This window comes from Ammospiza nelsoni, chromosome 5 (genome assembly GCF_027579445.1).
Source record: "Ammospiza nelsoni isolate bAmmNel1 chromosome 5, bAmmNel1.pri, whole genome shotgun sequence".
Taxonomy (NCBI): domain Eukaryota; kingdom Metazoa; phylum Chordata; class Aves; order Passeriformes; family Passerellidae; genus Ammospiza; species Ammospiza nelsoni.
Window position 1 is genome coordinate 25,540,694 of NC_080637.1, and position 14,537 is coordinate 25,555,230.

The 14,537-nt window shown below is 37.1% G+C and overlaps 1 protein-coding gene across 3 annotated transcripts in view; it reads right to left on the bottom strand.

The window, feature by feature from the left end:
• Positions 1-223: 223 nt before the first annotated feature.
• Positions 224-14,537, bottom strand: part of MDFIC (MyoD family inhibitor domain containing) — a 52,519-nt gene continuing 38,205 nt past the window's right edge. For all 3 annotated transcript variants that reach the window (XM_059473206.1, XM_059473208.1, XM_059473209.1), the window contains exon 5: positions 224-3,732. In XM_059473206.1, the coding sequence (XP_059329189.1) occupies positions 3,485-3,732 (248 nt within the window). In that variant the 3' untranslated portion in view covers positions 224-3,484. The remainder of the gene's footprint in view (positions 3,733-14,537) is intronic.

A 14,537-nucleotide genomic window follows, 5' to 3' on the forward strand; every position in this document is an offset into this window, starting at 1 on the left:
ATTTTCCCTCTTAATGACAAACTTTTTTACTGCTGGAGGTTCATGCTAGCACAGCTTCTAGTGCCTGAGTTGGCTCAGCTCCACCTGTAAGACAACTTGTACACCGGTTCACCCTCTGTGCAAGTCACCCCAGGGTTAAAGTAGAAGAAAAGACACAAAAATACATTAAATTATTCTGCAGAGGAGTAACAAGGCAAGACTAGAAAAAAGTGATATCCAAAAGTTTCAAAATAAAGATCTTTATTTCAAAATAGTGTTTGCAAGTAGCACATCCAATTGATATAAAGTACAAACAGCATGTCTTTCAAATGGGCCAGTTTGCAGAACTATAAACTGAAACACTGTACAAGTTCACAAGAACTATTATAAAATAGACAATTAAATTCTAATGTTTTCATTTTATTTAAACTCTATTTTCACATTTGACTTCTGATTCTGCTTTTTTTATTACACAAGGTGCTTACAAGACTGATTATAGAGTGAAAATTACAAAATAGAATTTAAGGATGTAAATACAGAGAGGAATTCCTTAAACTACATGCTAATTTTCTCTGCTACAAAGATATATTTTTCAAAAGTGCTAATATCTCTATGACACACAGTAGCAGACTACATTTAAATGTCAAACAAAATACATAATTTTTTATTTTCTCAATTGTCTTTAATACTTTGATACTTCTAATCATTATGAGGTTTAATAACACTATTTTCACTTCCTTGTATTTCACAAAAAAGGTGGGAAAAGACATATCTGTGTGTGTATGTCCAAGAGTGTGAGAAAAAGTACATACACATATGCATGAACAAAGTTCTCATAATTATTGCTTTTATAATTTCAATAAATCAAAAACCCACTAAGTTCCAGTAAGTAGATACAAGGCCTTGTGCAGGACAAACTCTGTAGATAACTTTTACACAGGAAAATAACTTCCTACACTAGTATTTTTAATTTTTTTTTAACCATATCAACCTGTGGTAAAAGTAATTTTTAGTAAGATCTAGCATCCACTAAAAGCATGATACACAAATGTGCATTTTCCAAGCAGAGAACTGAACCTGTTCCAGCAGGGCATGGATATTGGGGCAGGACAAGAGATGGGGAGTCCTCTTCTCTGTCCCAAAAGCACCATCAGACAAGAAACAGCCCTAATTCACCTCTGTGACCAGAAGGACATGAGGAAAAACAGTTCATGGAGCTGTCTAGCCCCAGAGAACATGTTCCCACAACCACGGTGTCAACCACACACCTGCAATGGACAAAGTACTGTCTAGACTTTTTCCAAGGTGCATTGAGTCCCAATGCTCACTGTGATGCCCCCAATTTCCCCAGAGGCATTATGCCTTACAAAGACAAAATGCCTCCAGGCAATGCCACTCAACCAAGGCACCTCTTTCCCCTTCCCAATGTGGTTCAGCCTTTTAGGAGTCATAATTGAGCCCCATGAGCCTGATTCTGAGCACTGGGAATTTATCAATTTAACTATATTATTCCTTATTAGCCTGCCTATTACCATAATATTTTTGTGCTCTCTAACTGGAATTTAACCAACAAAAAATTCTGACATGAATGGAAATGCACTTAGTTTATGGAATACAGATCAGAATCTGGCCCATTATATGAAAGAAAAAAACCCATAATAAGAATAATACTTGTAGTAACTATCAAAAAAACAGATTAGGAAACCCTCTGAGGGTGAATCTGCATTGCATCAGAATACACCACAATATTGCATATGCTAAGGCAAAATGTAACACTTCCCAGCTCCCTAGCAGAGTTAAGGATTTAGCTTCAGTGATAACTCGCAGTAGTAGGCACTACTAGTCAGTGTTCACAAGAAGAAGCTTTGGTTAATATCAGACCTTTTGTCGACTTAGCTTCACACTCCTGTGATCTTTAGCTTGTCACATTTGCATAAACTGAATTCACCATAGTAGAAAGAGACTTTTTTGGCCAATTCCCTCAACACACATGCTACTGGCTATTGATGACTCCTGTAACAAGAACTGAATTTAGGAGATCTACAAATCTATGCTCTACAAATGGAATACTTGGTATGTAAACAGGAAAGATTGTGAGATCAAGATGTGTGGGTGGTTTACAAAGAACAGTTTGTGAGCTACAGACATGGAGGGTAGAAATTAGAAGATGGTAAAGAAAATGGGTAGACTAATTCCCTAAATCTGGGAATGCCACAAACCTCTTTATGTTCCACAATTACAAATACAAAAGAGAGATATTTCTTGGAAAACCTTAATTGCGCAACAGTGAATATACAGTTAGGTCCAACAGACCCTAACTGCATTTTTCAAATACTTTAAATACCAGTCCTTTTATTTTTAAAGCATATAATATATTTTTAAGTGATCTTTTTTTACACAGTTATTTAAAAATAACATTTAAAATGTTTCTGAGAATAAACATTTTTCACTTGCTTTTGCATGTAAGAATATGAAAGAATTCCTTAATAAAGTCAATTTAAATTTGTTTTTATGCCTTGTTTAAGTTCTACTACCCTCTGTAGATCTTTCTTACACCATAAAGAAATACATAGTAAGTTATGTAACACTGGCTCCAAAGCCACAAACAGCCATGACCAGGCCACTTTATGCACTGGTTTAGATACTTGATTCTTTTTCTTCTAATAATTTTCCTCTTTTAGCCAATTTTTGAAGTATCATTAGTCTATTAGTTGGTTACTCTGAGGATGTGCTTCATGTCTACACAGATTTCCAAAGTCTCTTTTAACAGAAAGCATTTCAAGTAATAATAGTACTGAACTAAAATGATAAGGTGTCTATTCTGTCGTGATTGACGACAAAGAAATCCTGGTACTCTTCTAGCCCAGGGCAAAACTTATATTTGACTTTAGATTGTCAGGTAATCTCAGCAATGGAAAATACCAGGAACTGCTCTCTAATCAATGAGATATTCAAAACAAAAGACATATTGCCGACATGATCATTGTAGCAAAACCAGTGGAAGATTTCTGATGCTGGCTTTTGAATTAAGTTTAAAACAACAGAGCAAAGTTGCTTTCAACCCAAAGAGAAATAGAGATATCTTGATTTTCAGAATGCCTGTAAAGGCATGTTATGCATGGACGCATTTGAGTGTTTAAACATTAATGTAGGTAAAGGCAAATACTTAAGGTTTGCCTTGCAGTCTCTTCTCTGACCAAAACCTATCACTCGATTCAAATGGGAATTTTGCCTTCGTATGGCCTGCAATATCAGGCCTATAATTCACTTTCAATAAACTCTTCCATTTGCAAAGCCAAAAGGAAGCTGGAATGTAGCTTTAGTTTCACATACAAAACTATACAATTCGTGTTAGAATACAGATTTGAGGATCGCTTTTTAAAAAAATATTTATATAAAGGGAATTAACAGTGCAAGTGTGAAAATCTTACCTTGTCTTTCCTCAAATTTATTAAAGAGAAGCTCTCCAGTTTTATAGAGAATAAAATAGAAAGGGATAAATATTTCACGATGGGAAGCAGATCCCACAGCATTCCATGCAGATCTCCAAGCAATCGGAAGATTCACAACAGGCGTCCATGATGCCACAGTCCATGTCACAGGGGCAGTTGCAGTCGTCCCCCACCTCGTCCCCGCAGCAACAGCAGCACGCTTCCGACGAGCAGATGCCACAGGACGCTTGTCCCAGAACAATGTTGCAGAGCGTGAGAAATTCACAGAACAAGCAAGCCAGGATACAGTGAACACAGCAATCTTCATATGTAATAGTTCAGTAGCGTGTCAGGAGCAAACAAAACAATAAAAAAAAAAAGGCAAAGAAGAAAAGAGAAAATCATTAATATGTCATTCTAAATCCAGATACATCACAATGTCAAGTAAGCAGCTGAATGAAAATGGTTTGGAGTAGACATAATCTAAAAAACCCTCTTCCCATCTTCATGGTCACTTCTGCAGCTCAACTCATCTCCAACTCTGTGTGAGTTTCCTGTCACCACTTCACTTCATACAAATCCCAAGTACTAAACTGCTCAGAGCTGCTCAGATCAATCTCCTTAGTCATTTATTATGTAAAATATCCATATCTATTATCTTCATTTATACATTCTTACACAAACTGATAAAAATAATTTTAAAAGCAACTAATGAGGGAAACTACCTAAAATAATTTCCAGCCCTTCCCAGTTCATCTCACCTTTCTGAAACTATTTTGTTTGCTCAATACATGTGAAGGAAAATAAAGGAATTGCCTAAACATTGTTGATTTTTTTACTGTTCTTTGCATACAGCTTAACTGCATGCTATATGCATTTCTTACATTCAACAATATATAAAATATTCAGTCAAAACACAGATTCTTCTCTTCCTTTAATTTTAGATTAATCTACTTAGTACATTAAAAGAATTGCTAATTCAATCTTCAAGAGTTCTTAACTATACCTGAACATCAATAACCAGCTTTTAGAAGTACTACTAAATTACATAGATAATTAAAGTGTCCCACAAACTATCTGCAAAAAATATGGCACCCAAAGAGTAAATATATGGAATAACTTCAAACAATAATACATCCATGAGACATGACAGGAAAACAAGGACTGGAACTAAACATGTGCCAGTGAAAAGGAGACTGCAGGATAGTGGGATATACTCTATTTACATGATGTGTATAAATTCATATGTATAAACATATTTAATTTATCAGAGGCAGTGAATAGTCATTCAGAAACAAAACATTGAAAATACAAGATGTGTTTCAGGATGGAGAAATACATTTCCTTCCTAGCCTCAGCTTTTGTTCTTTTTACTGCCTGCAAACTTTGAAGTCTTTAGCCACAGCCAGGTAAGACTGGAAAAATGTTCTGGGGGAAATATCCTGCAGAACCTCACCCTATCTCTTGCCTCTTGTAGGACAGTCAAGTCCTACAAGTCCCTACAAGTATCCCCTATGAGAGTCTGTTAGGAACAGCAGGATATTGAGCTATATGGACAGTTTTTCTAAGCACCTACAGACATTCCATTCTATAGAGGTTAAGTTCTCACAGTTCGCAGGCTGAAGACTGCTGTCATAGGGGAAAATTTGCAATTACTTGCAACAGCAATACTATTATCAGGCCTTCTAACCAAATTTATAAATGTTAAAAATTGTGCAGTAGCCATGACAGGTATGTTGATTGATTCCAAATACCTCTAACATTGCAGAAACTCTGACTGCATGATACTGCAGTGATGACTTACACGAGCAAGCATGAATACCTACAGCAATGCAGCAACAGAGGCTCAGACCACCCAAATCTGTCCCAAAAAGCACAGGAACTACTTGAACCCTCAGCCCATTTCTACTTACTACACTACTTAGATGCAAACTTAGCTTGGACAATTCTGTGCTGCAATGTGGCCACAGTCATAATGTACTGCTAAAGCCTTATGCCCGAAAGGAAAAGGATGGAAATTTCAGATAAAGCAAGATGGAAGCAAGATTGAAATTTCAGAAAAATCCCCAAAACTCTAACCTTAAAATCTCCCCACTACTGCGCAGGAAACAAAACTGAGAGGAAACCACAGGTACATTTAACGTGCTTTAAAGAAAATTGTTTCTTGTATTAAAAAGCTTTTATTCCCAAAGACATAATGTCACTAAATAAATGACCTTCATAGAAAACACAGAAGATATGTGAAAAAGAGCTGGAGAGTATCAGTTCACTGAAAAGGACCAAAGCCAGACTGATAGCGATTAATTAGCTGGTTGTCATGGAGATGGTGTTAAATATGCTCAGGTAGAATCTCCTTTCAGATTTTCTTTTAATATGAAGGAAAAAGATAAAGAAGCCAAGAGTTCTATCTAAGAAACCTTTATATTTGAGGAACTAAGGTTTTAGTATACCACATCTTTAAAATACAGCTTGAAGAAGCTAATACAACAACAAATGTCATTCTAGAAATTTTTTTTTAGTACACCATAATGAAACTTTGTGTGTATACATATTGTAAATAAGATGTTCAAAAAAATCTTGCCTGCTTCATGCAAGGATATGTAAAATTGCAGGGAGAGGAATACACATTTACAGACATTATAATACTAGTGATGGGCAAGGAACAGAGTTCAAGGTTATAAAACAGAGATTCTACTCAGAAAGCATTTTCCGGACCCACAAAAGAACTTTTCCCTCCAAGGCTAAAATATCCACCAAATCAAGACTTACAAGAAGAGGCCACATTGATTTAAATGTACATATTTCAAAGGTAAAAGCTATGAAAAATGGTCCAAGACATAGTAAAGAATTTTGGACATTAGTATTATTATGGAAACTCTACAGAGGGTCTTTATTTCCGTCTCTTCTTCAATGACTGAAACACTAAAAGGATTTATTTACCTACTCTTTATTTTTATTTCCTTCTCCCCAGATGGCAAACCTAATATTTGATTCAAATAATCTTTATATAACAATTTTACTTAACCTGCACAAACAATTGAGAGAAAGCAGAGATCCCCTTTAGTGCTCTCTTCATTCTTGCAATGACTCATTTGCACAATGAACATAAACTTTGATCCACATTTCAAGGACAAACCTGAAATAATCATGCTTTTATGTTCTTCATGTTATTGACTTTTAATAGCTATCCAGGTAGCAATTATTTAACACATGACAAAGCATGCTGCTACCTAGTCCTACCTAACTTGGTGAATTCAGAATCATGACTCTAAAGGGCTGTAATACAGTTGGATAAAATGGGTGGAAGAATAATTTCTTCCATGTTTGACCCCTATTTCTTGGCTTCTAATGTACAGATACAATTATAGGAAAAAGATACACTGTATTTTTGTAGTAATAACAAACCACCACGCCACATAAAACTCATCCTTCTCTAGTATCAACATTCCTACAGCAACCTGACAGTTCCACAGAAAACATTACACAGCTAAAACTGACTGCTGGTGTGATCAGTGGAATACAGCCATGAAGGTGCTATACAAAGCTCACTTCAAAAGAGATGACCACAGGTTTTTCATTACCATGCTGGAGACAACTACAATATATTTCATTGCTTGCACAAGACACTCCAGTATTTTTTTCCTGCTTATAAGACCAAGGAGACTATTGAAAATTACATATTAGTCTAAACCTTAAAATTTACTAAGAATTAAGAATAACATTAGATTAATATTAATTAGATGTTAAGATTAACATTAAGAATAAAGACTATTCTTAACTTCCACTCTTTAACCTCACCCCATCAAAATCTGACTTTTTTTTTTCAGGTGACTGAGGAGTGGATCACTTTAATCCAACTAGAACTAAATATATTTTATGTATTTGTAAACTTGGTGATTTTATGTTAGTTTTCTGTGCTGTCTAGGTGGCCTGGAAAGGCCCAGGGATGGCCTTGAAGAGCCCGGCGCTTGAAAGGACGAGGAGAGACTTCTGATCTTGTCTCGGTCTCGGTGTTTATTAATTGTTTATCTAAAAGATTTTCTTTCAGCCCGACAGAGGTCTGCACAGCAAGTCAGCCATGGGCACACTCCGCAAGCCCCCGGGCGGTCACTTATCTTTATACCCTAAGTTACGTGTACAATATTTATCATTTTTCCCCAATACCTTCTATCCTTATTAACCGGTGCACTTCTAGTAATAACCAATCCCAAAGTGCCACCACCACCACAGAAGATGGAGGCCAAGAAGAAGAAGAAGAAGGACAGGACACGCCCCAATTCCTCCATCTTACTTCTCTAGACCCCCCTGTACCAAAATCCTAAACCCTGTGTTTTACACTCTACTTAACTTATCCCTTCACCATTCACCCAGTGAATTCCTCCCAGTCCTCATACAGGTGTCGTCTCCTGTGTAGGATCAAAGTCCAGCCACCAGACACTTCTGGCAACATTCCAGGACTCCCGAGCCCCCCAAGGGTGGTCTCGGCCTCTCTGCACCTCCGTCCTGAGGTGCTGAGATCCCACAATTTTAATGCCCGATAATGTGTTTTCTGGAAACTTTGAGTATATTCTAGTCTTTTCTAAAAAGGAAATTATACAGCAATACCAGTTATGATACTGGTGCCAGCTTAAAATTTCTTTAAGCTCTTTTTTGTTTATTTGTTTGTTTGAGAATTAGAATCTTCTTTTCCCATTAGATATAGTAACACAATCAAGAGTTAGGGGCACATCTTTATTGTGGACAGAACTCCATTAGTCTTGACATTCATGATGCACTGCTGTTGATAGTAAGTTAACTCTGAAGTTTCTGAGGTTTAAGCTTTCATTAAAGCGATTTCCCTTTCTGTGGAAGCATTTAAGTTTCATCACATCACACAGGCAAATCATTAATGAAGATAAATTTTTTCTTAGGACTTCCACACTATACCCACACCAGTCTCAAATTTCCATTGTTTTTTAATTCTTATATTACACTTTTCTTTAATTGAGAAATGCTGCACTAGAGACTGTCACTACATAACAGTGAGGATGTGGGGTGTGAACACTGTCTAGAGGCATACCTTAAAAAAAAAAATTCCAAACCACTATATCTACCCTAGTTCTTTTACCAATTGCTTCTGATTTCATTAAAACACTCTATCACATTTGTTGACTAGATCCAAGCTCCCATAAACTATTCTAAATGGCATAACTTACAACAGTCTTGATCTGTAGGCAGTGCTAGTACATTTTATTAGACCAACTCATGTTTGGGGAAGAAAGGTGAGCTTTCAGATACTGAAGCTTATCTTAAATTATTCTTTCATTTTGTATGGAATGAAAATTAGACCTGAAGCTAAAAGGGGCATCTCATCTGACACTTTTTAAAACCAATGCAAGTGAAGGTGTTCCCTTAATCCTTTGGCACATATCCAAAAGGCACAAATTTCTTAGGGAACTTCATCAAAACTGTTAAACAATGCCAAGGCAAACAGAACCCAACCAGCATGTTTAAGTTTTTGCTGCTTTATATCATACACACACACATCCAACCATATGCTGATTTAACCATAAAGTGGATACAGTACATGTAACATCTACTTTAACTGGGTTTTAAATATTACCACAGACAAAATCCAGACAAGAAATAGGCCTAAGATCCCTTCAAACTGTTTACACACTGTTATAAAAGCCCAGAAGTCTGCATTACCCCAGTTATAACAGCTACACTCATTTAAGGAAAAGAAACAATATAAAAATAAAACTGTTTTAATGTTTGTCTATGTCTTTAAACACTGGCACGCTCACACCACTTTTTCCTTCTAAAAGTTCTGCATACAGATATTACTATGGTATTCAATTTCTTTCAAATACTGAAACATACATTTATTTTATTTAAATTTTCCTTGTATAACCTCCTTTTCATTTCTATGAAAAGGTGCAGCTGTACTTAAAAAACAGATTTTGAAGAGAACTATCAACCATCAAAACCGTTCAGGAAATGCAGAAGATGAACTGAAAAATGCACAGAGAAATGCATGTGCAGGCTGCTATGTGCTGCTTTTGTAATGTTTGACACTAAATTATCACAAACTGACTCAAAAAGCTTTCATACCAAGCAGGCAGGTCACATACGATAAAAGTTTTTCATGTCTACAGTGATAAATAAGCTCACTTACAGGATGGCGACCTTGGTCAGCTTCTTACTAACTATATTCACCGAGTTCAGACCACTCAAAACAAATCTCCAGGCACTCTGCTGTCTCACAGAGAGAATCAAAAAGGGCAAACCCACAATCAAAGTGACAGCTGAGGTCTTCAGCAGGGGTTTGCTGCAGAGGGCCCCCGCAGAGCCCTGAACAGAAGCCCCAGCAGGCGCTACAGGCGCCCCGCAGTCCGGCAGCGCGGGATGAGCGCACAGCGCGGGATGAGCGCACAGCCCCAGCCAGGAACCACCCCGCACACGGCTCCTAAAGCCCTGCAGAGGCAGGGAGGGAGCAGAGTTCCTGAGCAGCGGCACACGCGCTGTCACACCTCCCACCACTCCTGCAATGGGGCTCATTGGCAGCCTTTGCAACCCACTGTCTATCTTCAGAGAAAAATCACTGCACCCAGGAAAATGTCCACAGGAAAACAAGCAAAGGTTGAAAGAACAAACTGACATGTTGTATGGAGTATGGTTACTTCTAGATGAAAGACTGACATTTATTAAGACAGGGAAAAACATACTTAAAAAGCCTAGTATACGTGACATTTCGCCATTTAAAATAAAAACCTATTATCTCTATTGAACAAGAAAATTCAAATGTTGCCTGAGCAGGCAAAACACACTGAACACATGGAAACTTTCATCAAAGCTTATATTCTAAGCCCTCAATACAGATACAACCTCAGGAGTAATTTCAAACATACAGATATACTAAGAAATCCGCTCATTTCCAATACCTAATTCCTTAGAATATGAAGCCTTCATTGCCACTGCTCACCATTGCAAATACTGAGACAAGTTAGGTCTAGCTAGACTATGTCCTTAGATGCTAGCTAGACTATGTCCTTATAAAATAGATGCTGTTGAAAGACCCTCTTTCTGTTACAGGCCCTGTTCTCCACTCAATCCTGTTAAAAAACAGGTAAATTACCTTTCAAGACTTCTGTGCAAAAAAATGATGTAAACCTTACTTAAAATACATCACTCTTCAAAATGCATTCTTAAAAAGCACACATTTGACCATATGATAATGTTATTTGCCCACTGTCTGTGGGGCAGTGTTCTGATACAACCTTACAACCTTGTTTAACAAAGACCCCTGTTTAGCACTTCATGCTCACACACAAATCCACTTTGAACCAATTTCTAAAACGTAACAAAATTTCAGCTGAAGTAGAGAGATTGCAGGATACTAACAAGTAGCTGCCTAAATACCACTTAATGCTGTGGGATGGCTTTCAGAAGCGTATGTATGTTTAAAAAAAAGCCAGCTTGAGAGATGGCCAATAGATACTTCTGCAATGTTAGGCTATTGATGCACACTTTTACTGGATTTCAGTAAATAATACCAATCAAATGACTGAACAGTATATGAAAGAAAACTTAGTGCTGCTGTGGTGTCCCTCAAGAAGAAAAAAACTCAACACAATCCTATTGCAAATCATGCTCACTAAAGGAAAATTTCCTGGAAACCATTTTTCCTATATAAAGTTATAGAAAACAAAGTAAAACACTCCTACTTCAAACAGAAGTCTGCTAGCATGCTAAGACAACTACACATTACTTTCCACGTATATGCACCTACTGGCTCTTAAGACCCTGGCTTAACACAAAGGCTGTTTGTTGGATTTGCTTCACCCTCAGTTAAGCCATCAGTACCACTTGGGATATTATAATAAATTAATGTGGTCAGCAGCATGAGTTAAATAGTGTCCCCAACCCCATGCTTTGATTCAAAATCTAGAACAGATGAAGTTGCATTATACTAAAAAGAAGGGGGAGGAGGAGACAGATGTCTCGTTCAAATGTTCCCTGAAATGTTGAATTTTAAACACTGGATTTAAAAAAAAAATCCACACTTTCTTTCAGTGAAATAGTTCATCACATCTCTAAGCTCAGCAGCACAAGAAATACAGTCTATTAAGTTGAGGAAGGTTCCTTCAGGCTCTGCTTCTGGGAAAGCATTAATGGTAACTTCAGTGTGGTGGCAAGTCTGCACTGGCTGTCCTTCCCCAGAGTCTCACCCCCATGCTGCAGGCTTTCCTTATCTAGCTCACTTCTGCATCTAGCCTTATTACACTTCCTAAAGACCTCTCCTGAAAGAGACCAATTGCAAAGAAGATGCCTTCTATTGCCTTTCTGGTTTAGAGAGCCTGGGAAGAAAAGAACGGAGATCTCACTGTCCATACAGGAGGCAGGCTCATGATCTGTTCATTCAGCATAGTTTAACAATCTACTGTTTCCAAATGAATACAGCAATTGTGTATGCTCAAAGCCTTTTGAGTGAAGTACCACATTAAACTCAATCATCGAGTCATTGGAGTTGTGAGAATTTCTCTGCCAAACACAGTAACTTCTGAGGTCACAACAACTTGACCAGAAGTGAGAGCTTCAGTCAAAAACAAATAAAAATCTGTATTCCCTCTCTCTATCCTTAACTTTTCATAAATTATTGCTCTGATTCAAAAATGTATAACATCAAGCTTCATAAGGACTTGGTAGGAAAACTTGGTTTGGGTTTTAGAAAATAATAAGCACCTACTTTGGCCCCTCACTCCCTTAATTAGATTCCTCTTCCTTTCTTCCCCTGCCCAACTTTCCTTTCCTCCTCCAACTGCATGCCATTATTACTTCCCTTCCACCACTCTGATACACATATGTGTGTGTTCAGTTACTCATCTGTCCTCATTTCCTGACATCTAGATCTACTGTTCTCCTGCCTCACTGCTGCCTCCTTTAGACCTCCTCTCTTCTATAAGTTTCTCTGGAAAGGTCTGGATCTGCATCAGGGCTCTGGATACTCTGCATCTGAACACAGCAACTAGACTGTCTTCCTTTTTACTCCTTTACAATAGCTTTTTTATGTTTCCAAGGTGTTTTTCTCCACTGTTCATAATAAACAGGTGCAAAATAGTTACAATTCTCTTTGCTAATGGCCTACCAACCAGAATTTTGGAAGTACTGTGACACCTCTGACATCAATAATTCAAAATATTATTAAAATTTCTTTGAGCTAAAAATTTTTTTATTCCCAATATTCACTGAAACCTATCCAGTCCCTTTGAAAAATCTTTAGAACTGAAACAGTGTTTAAAAACTGCTTTTTAGGAGTGACACTGCAACTATTTCATAATTCCTTTGGTTTTTTGTAGTGTAAGTTATGGAGCTGAGTAAGATTTCTTCAGGGACAATATGGATTAATAATAGATGTGGAGGAAAAGCACAACTGGTGACTGCACTCACAACCTCCTAAGTCTCACTGGATGTGAAAGTGTTTCTAACCAGCATCATCTGGAATGCTGACATGGCCACATACACTACAGACTCATTTAAAAAGAAGTTTTTAAAGCTTTTATACTACTGCTACAAAAATATCTGTTACATTTTAAGCATTCCCTACACTCAGCTCTAAAAGCTCACAAGATATGACCCACAGCACAAGTGGAGTTTTCAGCTGGAACAATTAATAAAAGAGTTCTTAACTGTGGTGGGTGAATTTTTGAGGGGTGGCAGGCTGGGAGGTTTCATAGCTTGTGTTAGGAATGCCTAGTACTTTGGAGACCAACAGGAGCAGCACCAACCTTCACAGGCAGATGTGCTAGCCAGGGTAAAGTAATACTGAACTTCATTTAGCTTTCTGGTATATATACTGAAACCTGCAGTGAAGCAGCATGCTACATTTCTAATGAGCACGAGCCCAAATATGCTCCTGTGCAGGATGGGGGGCAAGCCCATCAGGTTTCTTGATTTTATCCTGCTTGAAGCCCTTCCAGGCTTTCTGTTCTGTCAACAGATACAATATTCTAGAATAAAGTACTAGATCAGGGCAAACTTTGCATTACAACCAAGTATGGTGCTCCGGAAATATTCACTTCTTGTCTTTTAAGAAGAATCAAGAAGAATGCAGCTTTTGAGAAGGATAAAAATGAAAAATATTTTGTCTTTCCTATAGTTTAAACTCAGCTTGACAGACAAAATTTTTGCTTCTCTTCCTTCTGAGGACATTATCTATTCCTTTTCTCTGGCCACCTTCCTTCATTTAATTTCATTAGTCTCCTGACTGACAACAGATCATAACACTCAAGGAGGAAGACAAGGCAGATGAAGTAAAAATACAGGGTGTGTATTTTCGGGTTTAAAAAACCAAACAAGGCTAGCAATTAAAGAATAAAATCCAAGGTACTACATAAGGAATAGCACTAAGCAGGTGAGTTAATTTAGGTGATTTATTACTCACAGTACAAAAGAAATATAGTTTGTCTCTTTCTCCATAAGACCATTTAAAAAACTACCTAGAAGTTATATTAGTGCACTATACACTATATGTGCCTGAATACAAACACACACCTTCAAGTAAATTCAAACCCAGCAACTCTTCAGCAGTAACCAGTGGCGTGTGAGGTTAACATGGTACAAATTAAAGCAAGGCCAAGTAGTTCAGCAATGTCACAAATAGTTTTCAATAGCTTTGTATCTTTTCTATCTTCCTGGAAGCTGTGTCAATAGCCTCTAGAGAAATTCAGTGAATCAGAAGAGGCAACTGCTCAGAAAAATGCCTCTTTGCCCAAAAATTATACAAAGAAGCTGCAGAAGTTGGGTTCAAATTAAACTGTGTATACCATTTTGAAAGAATGTCCATGTAATCCTCAGTCACTGAAATTAATAATATAATCTTCTGTCTTGGTATGATTAGATTTATTTATCAAGCATATCCATATATATATGCATATATTCCTGATTTAAATGCAATTACAGTCCTTTAAACAAGTAACTGGGCTAATTATATCAGGTTTTTGTAATGAAGTAGTCATAAGGGGTTAACATGACATGTAGTAATAACACAATTATTTTTAAGCTATCAATAAATCATTTTTCCTTTAAATAGTCAACTCTTCTTTGTGTTAATCTAAATATTTCAATTGACTGTTGCCAGACTTTCTG